This window comes from Drosophila persimilis, unplaced genomic scaffold, assembly GCF_003286085.1.
Source record: "Drosophila persimilis strain 14011-0111.01,24,50 unplaced genomic scaffold, DperRS2 tig00000000-arrow-pilon, whole genome shotgun sequence".
In the NCBI taxonomy this organism is placed as follows: domain Eukaryota; kingdom Metazoa; phylum Arthropoda; class Insecta; order Diptera; family Drosophilidae; genus Drosophila; species Drosophila persimilis.
This window is the reverse complement of record NW_020825288.1, coordinates 5783664-5802493: the sequence shown is the minus strand read 5'-3', so window position 1 is coordinate 5802493 and position 18830 is coordinate 5783664. Positions and strand designations below refer to the sequence as shown.

General features: G+C 47.8%; 6 protein-coding genes across 7 annotated transcripts; 2 read left to right on the top strand and 4 right to left on the bottom strand.

Moving 5' to 3' along the window:
- Window positions 1–585: 585 nt before the first annotated feature.
- LOC6598729 (c-Myc-binding protein homolog) lies at window positions 586–1413 on the bottom strand. The gene is made up of 2 exons (XM_002023840.2): window positions 1347–1413; window positions 586–1287 (listed from the first exon to the last, which is right to left on the bottom strand). Exons 1-2 carry the CDS (start codon window positions 1356–1358, stop codon window positions 709–711), a joined length of 591 nt encoding a protein of 196 aa, XP_002023876.1. The 5' UTR covers window positions 1359–1413; the 3' UTR covers window positions 586–708.
- A 748-nt stretch (window positions 1414–2161) lies between these two features.
- LOC6598728 (beta-sarcoglycan) lies at window positions 2162–3239 on the top strand. The gene has a single exon (XM_002023839.2). It carries the CDS (start codon window positions 2165–2167, stop codon window positions 3227–3229), a length of 1065 nt encoding a protein of 354 aa, XP_002023875.1. The 5' UTR covers window positions 2162–2164; the 3' UTR covers window positions 3230–3239.
- Window positions 3240–3628: 389 nt separating this feature from the next.
- Window positions 3629–11152, bottom strand: LOC6598727. 2 transcript variants are annotated; one of them, XM_026985643.1, is made up of 12 exons: window positions 10771–11152; window positions 10304–10714; window positions 7995–10240; window positions 7453–7931; window positions 7211–7385; window positions 6598–7152; window positions 6387–6527; window positions 4552–6321; window positions 4357–4492; window positions 4077–4294; window positions 3854–4010; window positions 3629–3785 (listed from the first exon to the last, which is right to left on the bottom strand). In XM_026985643.1, exons 1-12 carry the CDS (start codon window positions 10895–10897, stop codon window positions 3646–3648), a joined length of 6555 nt encoding a protein of 2184 aa, XP_026841444.1. In that variant the 5' UTR covers window positions 10898–11152; the 3' UTR covers window positions 3629–3645. The 2 variants fall into 2 exon arrangements, with proteins under 2 accessions (XP_026841444.1, XP_002023874.1); XM_002023838.2 differs by having other exon boundaries at window positions 4077–4297; window positions 10771–11151.
- Window positions 11153–11431: 279 nt separating this feature from the next.
- On the top strand, window positions 11432–13095 carry LOC6598726 (xaa-Pro dipeptidase). Its single transcript, XM_002023837.2, has one exon. The coding sequence runs from the start codon at window positions 11502–11504 to the stop codon at window positions 12960–12962; it is 1461 nt and encodes a 486-aa protein (XP_002023873.1). The 5' UTR covers window positions 11432–11501; the 3' UTR covers window positions 12963–13095.
- A 526-nt stretch (window positions 13096–13621) lies between these two features.
- Window positions 13622–17037, bottom strand: LOC6598725 (palmitoyltransferase ZDHHC6). The gene is made up of 5 exons (XM_002023836.2): window positions 16958–17037; window positions 15817–16001; window positions 14909–14990; window positions 14326–14846; window positions 13622–14251 (listed from the first exon to the last, which is right to left on the bottom strand). The coding sequence occupies exons 1-5, from the start codon at window positions 17016–17018 to the stop codon at window positions 13820–13822; spliced, it is 1281 nt and encodes a 426-aa protein (XP_002023872.1). The 5' UTR covers window positions 17019–17037; the 3' UTR covers window positions 13622–13819.
- A 227-nt stretch (window positions 17038–17264) lies between these two features.
- LOC113564890 (saccharopine dehydrogenase-like oxidoreductase) lies at window positions 17265–18819 on the bottom strand. Its single transcript, XM_026984133.1, has 2 exons — window positions 18754–18819; window positions 17265–18635 (listed from the first exon to the last, which is right to left on the bottom strand). The coding sequence occupies exon 2, from the start codon at window positions 18620–18622 to the stop codon at window positions 17330–17332; it is 1293 nt and encodes a 430-aa protein (XP_026839934.1). The 5' UTR covers window positions 18623–18635; window positions 18754–18819; the 3' UTR covers window positions 17265–17329.
- Window positions 18820–18830: the final 11 nt, after the last annotated feature.

Below are 18830 nucleotides of genomic sequence, written 5' to 3'. Positions count from 1 at the left end.
AATACGAACATATTTCACATAGACATACGGACAAAGCGGCTGGAATTCAGTGCGTCAAAAAAAAAGCATATACATAGAAGAGAGGGGCCCTGTAAAGCTCTTTGGCCTTAAAACATTAAACAAATGAAGAAAAAAATTAAAAACAAAGGGAAAATGATAAAAAAGAGAAGAACGCTTGCCAAGAAAGTGAAACGAAAACACTTAGTTTTGACCTTCAAATTGAAACAGTAGAAAATCAGTTTTTTTTCGTCCACCCCTGCAGCTTGATGAAATGATAAGGGACGCCGCGCCACCATACACATGCACCCGACGTCAATACAAAATCAATGAACATTTTTTTTCATCTATTTCCTTTTTCCCCCGTACTTGGTGCAGCAGAGCAGCGCGACCCACAAGCCACACAAAAAATACGTGTAAAATTTTTCGTTTATCATTCTCTTATCATTTTTAAGATGTGTTTTTATAAAATTTAACTATTATTAATATGTATTATCAATAATCCTTTGTATTAATAAACAAATGATATAAAACCTGTATGAATTATGAAACTGATTTCAATAAATATTTGAAAAATCCATAAGGCGGTAAGTTGCGAGTGCTTTTAATGCTGTAGTTTATTTACATTTAAGAAAATACTTAAATACATATGTTCTAAATGAATGATTTGCATGGAATGTACTTTAATGAGATTTCGAGCTCAGTGCCGATTTACTCGGTATTGGTGTTGTCGGTGGTGCTGCTGGCTTCAGCCTGGACGGATGGGCTTTGGGTTGAACTATCATTTGTAGCCTCTGCGACAGCGGCAACAATTTTCTCCTCGATCTGACAAACTTCCACAGCGGCAGCCAGCTGCTCAACGCTGTTGCTCACAGCTACATCTGCAGCTTCTTCAGCTACAGCGTTTGGCTCTGCCAAAACCGGCTGACCACCATGAGGTCCAACGTTCTCAACAGGAGCCTCAGGTTTAGCCTCATTTGGGGGTTCATAGTCATCAGCGAACGGATCGGTTGAAGTCACGAACGACGGCTGGCCCGCCAGAGCCTCGGGGTCAATGTTGTTAATAATGCCGCGCAATCGTTGTATTTCATCGTTGGCCGACTGCAATTGCTGCTGAAGGCGCTCGTACTTGTCATGCTGATGGCGGACCGCACCAATGTTGTTGCGTATGTACTCCATTGGATTTTCCGGTCGCTCTTTTATGACGCGTATGAAGACTTTGGTGAGCGAGTCCAGAACGCTGCCGCGCTCCAGATAGCGACGGATTTCATCCCGTTTTGGGTCAATTGGCTATACGGCATAGATTGCTTTAATAATATAATATTTTTTATTTAATAGCAACTACTAACCTTAAAGGACATCTTGGAAAAGTGTGGCCGCGGACTTGTCGATAAAATATACCTTACGACCCTCAGAAATGTGCCGAAAAAGGCCGTCTCACTTTAGAAATATGCTGACGAATTCAAGTTCCATTATACATATTCCTCGTTTTTGATATTCCGTCGAATTTTACTAGCTAGATAGATCCCTCAGTCCTGCCCACATAATTTTATCCGATTAGTGAATCAATTTTCTACTTGACTGGCTTAATTTAAATACTCGCTTTTGTTGTCTATTAAAAAATTTAAGCAAAAAAGATCAAACCAAAAAAAACGTAAATGTGTAGACCACACATTGTTGATACCGATTCAAAGAGAGCAGTTTGGTTATCGCACTATATAGTCGCTAGAGCTGCGCGCCAAAGTAAACTTGTTTAAAAAGAGCGACAAGGATATGAATGCAATCCATTGGAATAAATTTATGAAAGTTTTGGTGTGATGCAGGAAAACACGATTTGAGAGAGCGGAAATTAAAGACAACTGCGTGCCATATGTTCTTGAAGATGTCTTTCGTTGTTATGTTCATTGGGCGCGATTTCAATTTTGTAAATTCAATGTAAAACTGTTGTACACGAAATTTCGTTAATTAGTTAAATAGTTATTTCTTAAGATTCAATTGGTGATGCTTCTCCAAGTACATAATACCTTTATCAAATGTTTGAATTCCGCGCCTAGTCAGTTCTGCGCATGTCATAGATTCGTATATACCTAGAGTTATTTTAGAATCATTAGATACATTACTGGAAAAACTGTTTTGCAAGAGGCCCGACCCGACTTTCATAATTACAATGAATTCCTTTGAAAACACCTTTTTCCGTGGTCCGTCGCCATCCTATTCCGACGATGCAAACTCTGAAAATGCATTGTCGCTGACACTGCCCATTGGAGCAGCAGCTGAGGAAAACGACTTTTGCCATGATGACTCCAAGACGGACCCCGTGGACTACTTTGACGAGAAATTTGACAGCGATAGCTGCTCACGCTTGCACCCTGGGCAGCATGGCCGCAACTCTTTCGCTTTCTGGACCGTTGTGATAATTCTTCTGGCCCTGACTGTGGGCAATCTGATCCTCACGCTGACAATTGTGGGTGTCTTGCGCCTCGGAAAGGGTGTGCACGGTATGGAGCTGATTCCCGAAGTGGATGTCGTCAAGTTCTATGGCTCAACCGAGCTGGAGCGCCTTCAGACCAATTCAATTGGTCAGGTGCATGGCTTTACAGATGTGCCAGTGACCATCAGTAGTGATGGGAGCAGTGACGACAATCCGGATGCTGGCGTGCATGTGCGCGTCTTCCGTAATGGAAACGGTGCCTCTAGTGAGCGCGATCGCATCGTTGTCGATAAGGATGCCATTGTCATAGATGCCACAAATGTGTTTGATGTGAAAGACCCCGCCGATCGGCAATCCATTTTTAGCACTCATCGTCCCCAGTACAACATCCCGGCTGGTGTGGCTGCTCTGCAGGCCAAGGTGGTGAGCGCGAGCGGCATCTCCAGTCCCATAGATGTGCCCTTGAACATGGAAAGCGACGGCCGTATTGTCGTTAAGGGGTCAGAGGGTGTGTTCTTCGATGCCGCCAGCATCGATCTACAAGCCGAGCATCACGTCTCTATCAACTCAACACAAGGCGCTACTGTGCTAGAGGCTGGCACTGGCATATTCCTGGACATGGACCGCATACCCATAGTCAGTTCCGAACTGGGTATACGAACGGGCAGTGTTCAGTACAAGATTTGCGTCTGCATGCCACAAGGTACTCTTTTCCGCATTGCCATTCCACGTATCCACAATGGACCGAAGATCTCATGTGCCCATTTCAGTAGCCAGGACGATCCATGTGAGGTTAATTAATTAGTTGATTTATTTAAAGCTTATATATTTAATCCCAGTAATAAAGATAATACAATTATTCATATATGTATCCCTAAAACAAACGTTACTTAACAGGTTTTTTTATTTTCGAGGAAATGTACAATTTTTGAATGGAAGAAATAAAAAATTGAATTAGCTTTTGAAAACCGATTTCTATCTTGCAATGCAAAGCGAATCATACTGTTTTAAGGACAGGTTTTGGTATAAATAGTTGTTCCAATTGCCAGTTATAATACAGAAATGGTATTCAATTCGCTGCTGTATGAGAATGTACACATGAATGAGGGGGTTGGCGGGGCGAAATATATAATTTCAGATTAAATGTTGAACTAATAACAAATAGATGTAAAATAATTCGCGCCTATGTCTAATCTAAAATAATTTTGAACGCATCCCTAAGTATTCGGCGGTGGGGGATTCTGATGTCGGTTGTTAGACGTTAAGGGGGGCACCAGATCTACCAGATTGTCCGGCACCATGCTAAGAAGCTCAGCTTCACTTAGACGCGCCAAACGGCCTATGCTCTTGGTCGTTGCTATTAAAATAAACAAATGAAATTAATCCCATTTGTGCATTTCGAATTGGGTTTCGCAATTCGGTTACCGGTTGCATATGGCCTAGGCGTGGTTATTACGTCCTCAGGATTGTATTCCTCACTATCGCCAACATTCGCCACAGAGTCCGATTTGTCCTTAATGCTTGCCAGGATCTTTGAAAGATCTGGCGGAATTGATATTCTGGATAGGGCATTGGCGGATCCCTGCGCAAAAAGTAAGCCCCAAAATGAGTATTAATGTGATGAGGAAAATTTCATTGTGTATCTTACAGAAGGTTCCACATTGAGCAAGTCGGCAATTTCCAATTGTTGTGCCGCAATCTGTTTGTTTATTTCATCCACCTGACGCGCCAGACTGGTTTTATTTGTGGCTTTTGGCGTTGCAACAGATTCATCGCCGGAACTGCCGCCTGGCGAGTAGGGTTCATTGGCATCATCTATCAGAGCGGGCAATGCTGGCACTAGAACAGCTGGAGGCACAGTTGTAGCTGCTGTGAGAGATTTCCAATACGTTAAAATTAAAGTACAAAATGGACTCTTTTGCGCTTACTCTTCCGCGATTTCGTAATGGGTGCCTTGATGATGGCATCAATATCGAACTCGTCGTCCTTAGAGCTGGTCGAGTGGTTGCTAGGCTTGCGTTTGGGACTGCTTGGCGGAGTAAATGACGTAGTGCTGCGTGATTTCTGAAATATAAAAAGTCAAATACCCATCGACATCGGATACCACACCCCATATCGCTTACCTTTGCCACCTTGCTGCTGCTGCTGCTGGCCGCGGGAAATGATTGTGCCACTGGCAATGATGTTGGCAGACAGTGCACGATGATGCCCATCAGTGCGTTGGGCCTCTGCGTGTCCTCGTAAAACGGAACAAGCTCTGTGGCATGGGCAAGCACACTGGGCAATTTTTCCTTGGAGCCCAATGGAAAGATGTAAAAGTCTCGAATCTGATTAGCTTCGGGCTCAATTACACCCAACCGTTCACGCGAGTCGAGATATTCAAAGAAATGATCAAATTTTTGAATCTCACTCGGTCCGGATGGAAAGAGATTCACTAGGACAACCTCTTTGGTTGCACACTTTTTGATCTTCTTGATATAGTCCCAGACCATCACGCGAGATATGCGGCCAATCACATCTAATTTGACGGGCAGCAGCTTGGTCATTTGATGCGAATTGCTGAGTAGAGGGTGGGCCACCACCTGAAAGTTTGCGACATCGGTCATGCTGAGGGTGCCGGACCACAGTGATCGCTTGGGCAGACCTTGCAAATAGCGAGTGTAGCTGTCCAGCGGAGTGGCTGCTGGAGCGGCAGCCTTTGCTGTGGCTGTCGTCGATGGGGGCACGGCCTTGACAGTCTGCTGCTTAGGAGGCTGTTCTAAATTCGCCGCCTGCTCCACCGTTTTGGCAGATTCAAGAATTTTACCAACCAGGTTATACGTACTAGACACTTTGGCTAACGCTGACGCTGACGCCTCGTCTGGCTTCTTTTCTGTTACATTTTTCGGCAAGAATGAGCGATCATTCTCCTCCCTTTTTTTGGATGGCGATGAAATACGTTCATCTCGATCTTTACTGTGCTGCTTTTCTCGATGACGGTGTTTTCGTTCTCCCCCAGTCTCCACATCGTTATGGTGCCTTCGGTGTCGCTTCTCCAGGCTGCGCGTTTGACTGCTCGATCGACTGCGACTTCTCTTGCGCGGATGATGGCGCTTGTGGCTCTTGTGACGCTTCTCCTTGGATGATCCGGACTTTTCCTTAGAGCTGGAATGCTCTAGGCTGATGTCCTTGCTGGCACTCTCTGGGTCGCTATTCTGAGAGGTGAGCTTTTTGTCCAGGATTGACTCCACGTTGGGCAGTGTGACATCCACTTTGGTGGCTATCACCTCCTCCCCCTTATGGGTCTTTACCACATAGTTCTGTGTGCAGGATAGCATGTCTAGTTCTGATTTCTCAATAATCTCGAGCTGATGACGCGCCTCCTCCTCGCGCCACTTGGCAAGCTCTTGGCTGGCCAGCTCCTCGGGCGTCATGGCCACGAGCTGCTTGGGCTCCACCTGCTTGGCACAGATCTTTTCGAACAGCGTCTTGTTCTTGCGATCTTTAATATTGAACATAAGTGAGCGATATTTCGATTTGTATTTGGACCCCACATCGCAACCAAACGAATTATACATTTCCGATTCCACACTCTTCACGAACTGCTCCGCCTCGATGGGTGTCAGCCATTGCGTCGTGGTGCTGGTGCCCGCACTCTGCTCTGCATCGTGTGCCTCCTTAATGCGCGCCAGCAGCTGCTCCTTGAGCGTACGTCGCACATTTAACCGTATCGGCTCAGGCTTGAAGGGGGATTGTGAGGCCACCACATTCGCAGGGGGCTTATCTTTTTTGGGCAGGGCGTGAATGGGAGGGGTGAGTACTCGCTGCAGCTGTGGGACTTTCGTTCCACTTGGAGACGATTTAGTAGCAGTAGTTGGTGTCTCGGGATCCGGAATCCGCTTGAACTGACGCTTCTAAGGACAAACAGGAGATACGTAGGTGAGTACTTGGCCAATCAATAAACCATAATCATGCTTACTTCTGGGTCCAGGGACTGAAAACTGCCCGACGGCAGTACCTCAAAGGTGGGATTGTCTTGGAGCCATTTTCTGAAATGATGTGCGATGGGTGCCAAGTGGCCAGTGAGTACACGGCCACTCTTACGCTCAATCACATTTATCTGAAAATGTACAATTTGTTTAGTCTGATTCGAGTTTCGCGTCGGCTGCTTGTAGCTGAAGCTTTTGTACCCGCTCTATTTTCGACACAGCGTCTGCCTGACGCAACACATCCTCGAACAGATCCTTCTTTTTGTGCCTCTTGGCCTGCTCAGTGCTGTTTGCCAGAGGCGTTTGCTTGTCCGCCGCCGTCTGCGGCACAGGACTGGCGGGATTGGCGGGACTCTTGGCAGCCGTCTGGGCCTGAATTGCTTGCTGTGCATATTTTCGTAAGCATTCATCGCTACAGTACACCGATTTTGCGCTAGCCGTTGGTCGCTTGCAGAACACACAATTGGTGTCTGAAGGGCGGCCACTGGTTACTCCTACTTTGACAAAATTTAGCTGCTGCTGCATCTGCATCTGCTGGTGCTGTTGTTGTGGCATCTGCTGACTGATTGGAAACCTTTTGGTCGTTGGCTTCATCACAGGACTACGCAACGGCGCACTGGCGACAGTAGCTCCCACCGTCGCCGGCAGCGTCCGATTGGGCTCCGCTGCAGACACTAAGACTTTGTTTTCGCTTGAGGTCTCCTCTGGTTGAATGGCTGGCCTCATGACCAGCATATCCGTAATCCTTGGTTGGTTCTGCGGAACGGAACGATCATTGAATCAATGAAGGCAAATGTAATTAGTCTTGTCATACCTTTTCCTCCTGCTTTTTAACACATTTCGGGCACTTCCAAATGATGCTCTTTTGCTCCATTTCAATGCCCATGGACTTGGTCACACCCACACAGGTGCCGTGGAACCAGTCCTCACACAGATCACAGCAGATCATGAACCGATTGTTGTGGGGCTGACGACAAACGCACCAGAGCCTAAAAAGCAGAGCAGAGAAACATTGGTCTTGGTCTTTGTGTTTAGTTATTCGTTAGCATTCATTACTTGTTGGGGTCATCATCGTCCTCTTGAGATTCCGAGGCCTCGGTGTCATTCGACTGACTCGTGTTTAACTTCTTCGTTCTTCTGGGTACAGTCGAGCGTCTGGCCAGGGATGGTTCTCTTGGGTTGGCTCGCTTTGGCCCGGCTCCAGGTTTGAGGGACAACTGGCTTTCGGTGCTGTTGCTGAAGCTGCTGTTATCCAGAGTGGGTTCCCCAATCGACACGTTGCTCAGGTCCCCTGAGCTTGTGGCAGCTGCCGTTGTTGGTGTGAATTGTGCGCGTCGCTTCGCGCGTGTTGTCGGTGCTTCTATCGGGGGCAGTTGAATGACTCGCCCGTTGCCACGCAACGTTGCCTTAGCCTCGGCACGGATTTGGGCTCCCAAGGATGGAACTCCTATTAGCCGGCTCCGTGATGGTGTGCTGCAGGCAATAGGCATAGAGGATAGCAGATGGCTGTGCTCGGAGAGAACTGAAGGATGTGGCTGGAATTCGGAGGGTTCGGAGCTAAGAGCAAGTCCAAAAATGTAAGAATCAGACACACTTACCTCTGATGACGACGCGTGCAGAATGGATGGATGGACCAAGCTGTCAACGGGCGGAGGCAAAGATACAATGCCATCTAGACTTGCAGGGTCGGTACTGGCCAGCACTTGCTTCACCACCTCGGCCTCGAACTGCTTGTCCTCCTCGATGAGGCCAACGACATGCTGTAGGAAATCAGCTGTGATCTCATCTTCGTCTGGCGTATTCAACAGGCGGGCAGTGTCCATGTCAATGCTAACATTATCATCCACTGGAACAGTATTATGCACTGAGCTCTGACCCACTGGATGAGCAAAATCTGTAAAGATTTCGTTTGGCTTCACTTGTGGCATTGATACTGATACTGGTACTGGTAGTACTGCCACTGGTCCTGCCTGATCCAGTCCCGATGCCGTACTCTCCAGCATCTTGACCAGTTTTGGTATAGTTTCATCTGCACTGACTGCCGGCTGTTCGACGAGCGTTGTCTTCAGCAGTTCATCTTGTACTATCGAATCGATGAGGTCCAGTTGCTTGTCATTTTCGGCTGCCAGCTCGAAGGAACTCTGATGCGTTTCGATCACAATCTGAGCGGGCAGCGTATGAGATTGGGCCGTCTCCACTCCGATGGGCATGAAGCCCTTGTTTGGAACCGGAACGGGCACGGAAACTGTTGCTGGGTGCATAATTCTTGCGGTATAGCTGGATGGTGGAGTTACGGGACGCTGCCTGTTTCGATCGGGCGAGGATTTGGTGTTCGCATTGTGGTTTTCGGCCAGCAAACTATTGATATTGGTGAAAACTCCCTTGGGGCTAGACGTATTTTTGTTGATTATAATCTCCTTCACGTCCTGAGACACTGGGGTACTGAAGACACCGGGCTCCGAAGTATTTCCAACTTTTCCCACATGGACTAGCGGTGTGCGACGTACCTTGGCAACGGCAGAGGCTAGTCCGAGCGCTTCGGTAAACAGCGGAGGTTTTCTAATGGCTAGCGCCTGATGAGTGGGGCGTATTTTAAGAAATGAGGTGCTTTGAATGCCTCTGCCCAACGCAATTACAGTGGGCGGCGCCTTTGTTGTTGGCAGTTGAATAATCTGACCAATCTGCGGAGCATTCTGTGACAGTTGCTCCTTTCGCTGCGGGGCAGTCGGTTGGATTTGCTCCTTTCGCTGCGGGGCAATCGGGTGGATTTGCTCCTTGCGCTGCGGGGCAGTCACTTGCACTTGATCCCTCCGATGTGGGACAGTCAGTTGCACTTGATCCCTACGCAGTGGGGTAATCTGTTGCACTTGATCCTTACGCTGCGTTGTAGTCTGTGCCACTTGCTCTCTACGCTGCGGAGTACTCTGTTGCACTTGCTCCCGACGCTGCAGGACACTTTGTGGCACTTGTTCCTTACGTTGCAGGATACTCTGTGGCACTTGTTCCTTACGTTGCAGTATACTCTGTGGCACTTGTTCCTTACGCTGCAGGACACTCTGAGGCACTTGCTCCCTACGCTGCATGCCTTTCTGCGGAAATAGCTCCTTTCGCTGCAGGATAATCTGTGGCATTGGCTCCTTCCGCCGCTTGAGTTCGGGGAACTGTTTTGGAGTGGGATGATGTGGGGGCAAGGTTTTCGACAGCCTGGTAGGCCTACTGTTCAGCTTTCTCGCACGCTTTCGCTTGTTGGAGCTGCGACTGTCGTGCCTCATCTTGAAGTCCATATCACTGTCCCTGTCATTGTCCGTGTCCTGCAGATCGTCGCTGTCCTCGCTCACCTCGTCGCTATCGTACAATTTGTCGGCATTCTCCTCATCTGCGGGATCCGAGCTCTCTGCCTCCTCGTCATCGTCTATGTGGTCGTCCACAGGAGCCATTACTTGAGCGATGCTACGCCCAGACCTTGGCCTGCCCTTTGGCATAGAGTTTACAATCATTTCTCGTCTCTCCCTGTGCAGAGGCTGTGGTGTCGACTGGGCCTGGGGCTTGCGTAGCAGCGGCTCCTGCTGTGGCTGAACGGGCAGTCTTTGCACCTTGACTTGCAATGGAGTGCAGGGCAGTGCCTGTATTCGTCTTTTGGCATTGATTATTTTGACATTTCCCGGCGCTTGCATAATGATTTTCCGACCCTGAATTTGCTTTTCCAGGGCAATTTTCTCGGCTCTTTTGTGGAGTTTCATTTGTTCTGGCGAGGTGAAGGGTGTATAATTGTGATCGTTCTTAATTACTTCCATCAAAGCGTCCGTCTCAGGCGTCCTCTTGTAGATTGACAAGCCAGCAAGCTCTGTGAATAAAATGCACTCTTTACGTGACACTTGAATGGATTGTTTATTTATTTGACACTTACTTAAAGCATTTTTCACAACCAAGTCGGCCGTGCCCTCGGCATAGAATTGCTCCACACGCAGGCCCACAATTTGAGGCCGCTCCTTGGGTTTGCGCCGTTTCTTCTTTTTGATTACTTTGGGCTTGCGGCCGGGCCGCTTTCTGGTCTTGGGAGCCTCCGTTTCGGTCTCTGTAGAGTCATCGTTGAGCTCATCGTCGGTGTTGTTGTCATCATCTGCGGGAATGTGGTCCCCCTCGCTTCTGACATCATCGCCGCCACTTTGGCTCCCATTGTCGGTGTCCAACTCAGTGTCCGTCGCCGCATCTAGGAACTGCTCTAGCTCATTTAAGCGTTCGGCCTCCTCCTGGTCCACCATGCTAGGCGTGGGCGAAGTTATTCGCACAACGCTGATGGTGGAAATCGATTTTTCCTCTAAAAATATAATTTTTAGTAGAGCAGAAATGTTATTTAAGCATCAGTGCCCATACCCATGAGGCTCTCCATGGCCCGCTCATCAAAAGAGATGCCATTTTTACTGTAGACCACAACCAGATTGGAATCTGCATCAGCAGCTCGTCTGGCACTCGGGGCCTCGATAAAAACCGAACTAGACATTCTGCTGCCTATTCGTGGGCCACAACTTTTAATAACACATCGCAGGCTGTTGCCCTTACAGCGTTTTCAGTACTCGTTCGTAATGCTTTCAGGCATTTGTTGTTTTGCTAGTGCCGCCGCGTTGCGACGCCGACACGCGAATCCGGGTCAGCGTCCGGAAACTGTTATTAATATGTAATACAATAGCTGCCCCACGGACACAAATTATCCACGTGCATGTATATTCTGCTTCACGAACACAGCAGCCTACTCTTTAAATGCCGTAAGCCTTTTTTTCAAAAATTTATGGAAATAAAATTCGCAAAAAAATTCTTGAGGTGTGCCCAGATCAATAAAAACGGAAAATGCCCGATAGAACGATATGTTCTAGTATTTTCGAAGTATATCGAAAATATATTCTAGTGTTTTCGATATCGAAATGCTCAGTGTTTTCGGTATTTTTTATATAGCCCGGTTGACAACAAAGGAAAACAAACTGATAAGAGTTATAATTATAATTTACAGCTGGTGTTTTTTTTATAGATATCGCTAATCGGCTTGTAGAATTATTGCCCATTTGCAGAAAGGCCAGTTATAGCTCTTATTCCAAACGTGTAGCATCAACATGGCCGCCTTTCAGATGGGATCGGGCTACGCAGTGCCTATGACCCTGTTTAAGAACAATAGAGATCGCGTTTCCAAAGCTCTGTTGCGACAACTCTCGAAGAACCTCAAGTTTGATTCGGGCAATTTGCTCGTTCTGCTGGAGGGCGGCAAGGATCAGAGTTTGTACAACACCGATGTGGACTATGTCTTTCGCCAGGAGTCATATTTTCAGTATCTTTTTGGAGCCAAGGAGCCCGGCTGCTATGGCATCCTCACGATCGACGTACGGACGGGGGGCGTGTCCAGCATTCTTTTTGTGCCGCGACTTCCTGAGGAATACAGCACCTGGATGGGCGAGCTGCTTACACCAGAAGAGTTCAAGGCCATGTACGAAGTGGATGCGGTCTACTATCTGGATGAACTCACGGACTATCTGGAGAAGGCAGCTCCCAAGCTGATACTGACGCTCAGTGGCACAAACAGCGATAGCGGCCTCACAATGCAGCCGCCCGAGTTCGATGGCAAGGAGAAGTATGTAACCGACTGCGACCTACTCTACCCCATATTGTCCGAGTGCCGCGTTATCAAGTCTGCCGAAGAGATCGAAGTTCTGCGTTATGTGGCAAAGGTCTCGTCGGACGCCCACATCAAAGTAATGAAGTTCATACGCCCTGGCAAGATGGAGTTTGAGGGGGAGTCTCTGTTTCTCCACCACTCCTACTCCGTGGGAGGTTGTCGTCATGCCTCCTACACATGCATCTGCGGCAGCGGCACCAACTCGTCTATTCTGCACTATGGCCATGCCGGAGCACCCAACAGCCGACCCATCCAGGATGGCGAAATGTGCTTGTTCGACATGGGGGCCAACTACTGCGGCTATGCGGCAGACATTACCTGCACTTTCCCAGCCAACGGCAAGTTCACGGATGACCAGAAGTTCATTTACAATGCTGTGCTAGATGCTCGCAACGCGGTTTCTGAGACAGCACGCGATGGCGTTTCGTGGGTGGACATGCACAAGCTTGCCGGCAAGGTATTGCTGCAACGTCTCAAGGAGGGTGGCATGCTTAAGGGCGATGTCGATGAAATGCTCGAAGCTGGACTCTCGGCCGTCTTTCAGCCGCACGGCCTGGGGCACCTGATTGGCCTGGACGTTCACGATGTGGGCGGATATTTACCCACTGAGCCGAAGCGCCCCAACGAGCCGTGGCTGTGCAAGTTGCGCTTTGCCCGTGTTCTCAAGGCTGGCATGTACGTGACCATTGAGCCGGGCTGCTACTTCATCAAGCGATTGATGGACGGCGCTCTGGCCAATCCAGAACTACGCAAATTCATCAATGTGGACGTCTTCAATCGTTTCCGCAACTTTGGTGGTGTTCGCATTGAGGACGATGTCCTCATTACCCAGAATGGTATTGAGAATTTTGCAATTGTGCCACGCACCGTTGAGGAAATCGAGGCGACCATGAGCTCCGAATAGCCCCATGAAGGCTAGAGGGCTATCCATTTATCAGTTTATCTAAAAGCACACAATATATTATCTGTATTAAATGTCATAATCAAATTATGTTTAACCAATAAATACATTATTTGTGGGGATATGATCGATAAAATCGAATATCAATTGTTATTTTTATACAGTCCCGGACTTGAGTTCTATATTAGCACTGGGATAAAAATAAAGATTACAATTCTTTTCCATCGCGATTTTTAAAGACATCATTTTGAAGCTCTTTTAGACCGCTTTAATCTTGTCTTATTTGGGAAAATGCGGAATGATTTTCTTCTGTTGCTAAGTTTTCCTTAAATTAAATATATTTTGAGATTGCATATTAGACAGTTCCACAGAACTAAAAGTAGCGAGGAATCTTTGACCAAAAAGCAACCTTCCAAGTACGTATAATTTTATACATTTTTTGTTAAAATATTGTAATAGAACTACACTTATAAAAATGATCTAATCTTATAGAACATTTTTGAATTATTCGCATAAATTGAATTATTGCATTTTCCATTTAAAAATCGCGATGGGACTTCTCTTAAAAGAGAAGTTAACTGAAAAGCAATAGCTAATATTTAAGTCCGGCACGGTATATGGTATATTTAGAAATGTAATCGCTTATCACAAAACCGTGATCGTTATCAAGTTTCGCGTTTGCTTTATTGGCCAACATTGTTAACAAAGTAATCGAGAGAGGGACTGGCACCTGGTTAAGCGGAAAATAGTCAAGTCTTTCAAGCGGTTACTAATCTATGTACAAGCTGGGACGACCCGACTGTGGGTCGACGGAAATTGCCATGATGTGCTCATTGGCCCGATTGAACGATTTGCTCGGGTTACATATACTTCTTGGCGTGTCCATTGCGTTGCTGCTGCCTCAGTTGAGCATGTCCTCCGTTACAAGTTCCGTTCTCGGGCAGATTGTCGCTGCCAGGTTCTCCGCCGCACTCGTGTACCTCGATAACCTCGACGGCGCTTCGGCGTGGAAACCAGCCACGTATATGTCCCTTGCGCCGATGCGTCTTGTCGGCGCCCAGCTCCTGCTTGGTGAGTTCCCGCTCCCCAAAGAGCCAATGCTTGCGAAAGCGCGTAACTTTAATTATGTCACCTGGTTGTAGGCGGATTCGCGGCTCATCAGTGCAGGGAGCGCCCATGCATACGCTCCAACCCTGCGAGCAAACGGGAAGCCATCGACCCGTGACGGGACTATGACACTTGTAGGTACGTGTCCGGGCTCGTTTTTCCTCCTTCTGCGCCAGTTGCTCTCGCTAGTGAGGCGAAAAAAGGGAAAGGTATCTATTATTCGACACTTCGTGTGCTTGTGGGATTTGTAAGGACTCACCGTCAATGTGTATTGATCACAGCCCTTTAACACGGGCCAGTCGATGCCGTCGCCGAGCTTTTGGCACTCGTCATTGAACACCTGCTTCAGATTGAGCCACCAGCCCAGATCATACGGATAGATGAAACTATCCTCGCTCTCGCCGATGGCGTAGCGGCGATAGATTGCCTTCTCGACTATCCAGATTTCGATGCCCGTCTGGTTGGCGACAATCGTCTTGAGTTGAATAAACAGCAGCATGCCCAGGCCAATGACCACTCCAATGGCCAGGCCCATGCCTGTGATGCACATTATGATGCTATAGACTGTGAACTGGACGCTGGCCAGGTGCACCAGGCCATGGGTCAGATAATAGTAGCGATAGATGCCACGATAGAAGGAGCCGCAGAGGACAACGGTGGCCTGCATGCTGCCCAATATGGAGAAGAGCAGGAAGTACGAGAAGTAGGCATGATTGGCCCAGCCCACACAGTGGTTGATCCACGGGCAATGATGATCCATCTTCTTTACGCATCGGTTGCCTAAACAGAAACAGAAATTGATACAGCTCTTGGTTTTTGTTTCTCCTTGAGGATCCACTTACACTTGCGACAGTGATGGGAGCGAGGAGCCTTGTAGCCCTCGCACGCCTTGCAGTATTGAAGGTACTCTGTGTCCTTGGGCTCCTGCCAAATTAAGATTTTCATAAGGATAATAGTATGTTATATATATGTTATTCATATGCGTACCACTCGCTAAACTACGGGTTATAACAAAACCTAACGACGCACAGCTCATTAGGCAGCTGGCCGGACACCACCCACCGCCGCCGCCGCCGCCTCTCTTGTGTCTGGGACCTGCCTACAAAACATTTATGCAAATTCTGGTAATTGCATTACGGACCGACCGGACTGGGCTCCACAGAATGCGTTCGGTTCGCGTGCAGGGCATGGACGTTAAGTCGGTCCATAAATTATTTGTGGGCCACTGCGTCATGGCCCAAGGAAAAATTAATGGGCGCCGAAAAACGTTACCGGTCCTGGTCCCAGCACGACATTTTTGCGATTCTCCTACTGCGACGAATTGAATTCAAAATCTTCAAAATAAATTGCAGTTTAATTGACGCGAATTATGCGATAAGGAAAATACACACGCCACAGAAGGACTGCAGAATGGGCTCTTGGTCGGAATGAAATAAAGCAAAGAAATTAAAGAGTGACGGCCAAATAGTAGGGCTTTCCCCGCCGCCGTGTGTTGATGGCACCCTTAGCTCGTTCCCATTCCATTCCATTTGTTTGCTGCTAAACAAGAACTTCCGCTTCAGAATGACGATGCACAATGGGGACAGAAACGGCCCACAGTTCGTGTCGGGTCAACATTTTTTTGGGCCCAGTGTAAAAGGAAATTATCAAAGGTAACAGGTGTTCAGGGAACACCCTCCAGCTCCAGGCCAGCTAGCAATTTTCTCATGAAGCGTGTCACAACAAAATGTATTCCACTTGCGTTATTTACCTTTGGCTGCCATTGTCTTGGCAGTAGGCCGGGACCTGTCAGCGTGGCCATGACGTAATTGAATGTGGCCAGCGTGGAGAGCATTAGGAATAAGGCCTGATGGGCAAAGCCAGCGAATGATTCATTTGGCGGCCACCACATCGAGTTCATGTAGAGCGTAGTCAGCGTTATGCACTTGATAATGCCTGCAAACGGGAAAGCAAAAGATAAAACATTATGTGTGTTTATGAAATTTGATATTGTACAGCCGCTGCCGAAGCCCAGTCAGGGCCCGGATGGGGTGACCTGGTGGTGGCTATGCTTCTCGCTTGGTTGCGTGTAAAGGAAATTAAGCTCATTTATTTCGTTTATGGCCACCCTTTTGAGTTGATTAAGCGAAACCGCGCCCCAGCAATGAGAGCCCGTCTGGACACGGCCCTTCCCATCCCCACTCCTGGCCAAAGCAGCAACAAGCAGCCGGCGCACCGGCGTCTAATTCAGACATTAAGGCTGGAAACACAATTGTAATATCAGTTCGATACCAAATTTTTCTTATGGCTCGTATTCCAACCGGAAGTCTTACGGTCGTTTTACCGTCTGCCTTGCCAAGGAGCAAATGGTCAATTTGCACGCTATACTTGGACTGCGTGAAATTTCCGATAGCACAGGACCCGACTCGACGACACTTTGAGCGACAAGAAATATGAAATAAAAGCCGAAAACACATGCAACTAAAACGCAATTAGCACAGCGCATTAGGGGAATTAAAAGGCGAAGTTGGTGCCGGGAGGAGTCTCTCGCCCCTGTGTGTTGACACTCAATTGGGCTCCGTGCAGCGGATGTGTCGTGCCGGACTGGGCTGTGACCCGTCCGTAGAAATGTAAAACGCGATATTTCGATCCAGACATATACAAAACGCGGGCGTTGCCCGTGTGCCCGAGCGGGCGTTGCAGGTCCCACCCACGTCTTAGAAAGAGTAATTGGAGCCTTGTTATGTGCTCTTTGTGGCCGTCTGACCGTCTGTCTGTCCAGTAGTTCATTCACTTCGCTTTTGACTCATTTGAAAATTTTTCTCTTCAGCTTGTTGCCCACATGACGCTAATCTGAACCCAGATCTGAGGCTCTGTCTCCGCGGGCCATTGCTTTTCTCGGTAGTACTTACTCAGGGCTGTGATTGGGCCCCAATGTATAAAACGGCGAAAGCCGGATATTTCAGCACTCATAATTTTTAAATAAAATCGCGTTGGCGTCCGAAATGGTAGTGAGCAAAGGTAAACAAAAAAATAGCTGTAAAAACAATCGAAGGCTTTATCGAAGTTTGCCCAGCTCTAGAAAAAAGGGCAGTGTGACCGCATAAATTTAGTATTTACTAAAAATACTAAAAAAATCAAAAACATTTGAAACTGCGAACTGTGTGTAAACACTATCAGTGTGGCCGCGGTAATGTTTTTTGAATGAAAAGAATAAAGTTTGTTGCTGTTGTTTATTTAATTCCCGCTTTTATATATACATATATTACATATAAGTACAAAATTTACTTGTTGGCTACAATCTCGTACTTAATACCATGTTCGTGCTTCTCCAACTCGCTGATGAGGCTGGTCTTGGAAAAGGCGGCTCCCGGGGGCAGAACTCCTCCTGTGCTGGGCATCTTATCGCTCTCGTTCAGGATGGTCTTTGCCGTAGACAACAGGGCCACACAGGTGGAACCGTAGCCAGGATTAGGACCCGTTATTTTTACTGTTAACGTCTTGGATGGTGGTGAGGTGTATTGGTCTGTACTTTCGGCTAGCTTCTGGGATTTGGGCCATCCGGAGGCTTTCATTGTCATGCTGAAGAACGAACGCTCCATGCGCGCTTCGCTCGGACCGTCCCGAGACGCCATACCGCCGGAAAAGAAGCTGGGATACTTGAGCAGGAGCTGACGTCCAAAGGAAAACTGGGCCATAATTCCGATAATAGAAGCAAAGAAGACAACCACGCCAGCAACTAACCGCGAGGGATACGTCATATAGGCTTGCATCTGGATAGGACGTTTCTTCTCAGTCTCGTACAGGTAGCGCTGTGATCGCATCACGACAGATCGATCCGTCTCCGGGAAGGGCAGGATTACTTTACCCACATCCTCAGCAATGGAAAGTGGAGCACGTGACTTCAGCGCAGGATGAAATTTGGGCAGACGATCGGGGAAAAGCTTCCTGCGTATCGCGATTGACTCACTCCTGTTCGCGATGGCGTGAATGGCACTCTCCCATGTGCCAGTGTTAAGAGCAGCGCCGCCCAGGCCTTTTGTACCGCCCTTGACTCCTAAATGGACGAAATTCTCCACCGAGTTAATTACTCCGTCAAAGTTCTTCTCTATAAAGACGACTCCCATGTCGGCGGGAATGGAGTCAAATCCACAGGCACTGATTACGTATACTCCACGCTCCCTGGCCCGATCGTTGTACTTCAGCTGCATGGTTTCCATATACTGAGGCTCCCCGCTAACGTCAACGTGATGTGTGCCTGCCTCGATGCAGGCTTTGACCACATTTTCACCGAAAAATCGGTATGGGCCAGCAGTGTTCACGACAATGCGGCAACGCTTAGCCATTTCAATAAGTGATGCCTCATTGTTCACATCGGCGATGATGATGGGTGTTTGCGACAGATCTGTTTTGGACTTTGCACTCATTTCCTTAAGTACGGACTGCAGTTTTTCCTGGTTACGCCCGGCGATACCCCAGTTCAGTCCCTTCAGAACGGACACAGCCTCCAGGACCGTGTATTTGCCGGTGAATCCGGTGGCACCAAAAATGATGGCATCTAATTTTTTAGCGGCCATTGTGTAGGGGTCACTGCAAAGCCACGAATATATAATTAGTTGCTTAGTAAGTGCTTATCAGTTTTGAATAATCAGGTGCTTTCTGGTGAGCAGAAAAGGCCGAATAGTTATGGGTAACGATCAGACTTTACAAGTGTATTTATTCCTCAGATAACAGCACCGGTGACTCCACAAAAACAACGCCTTTTGCCCAGGAGATTAGATGCAC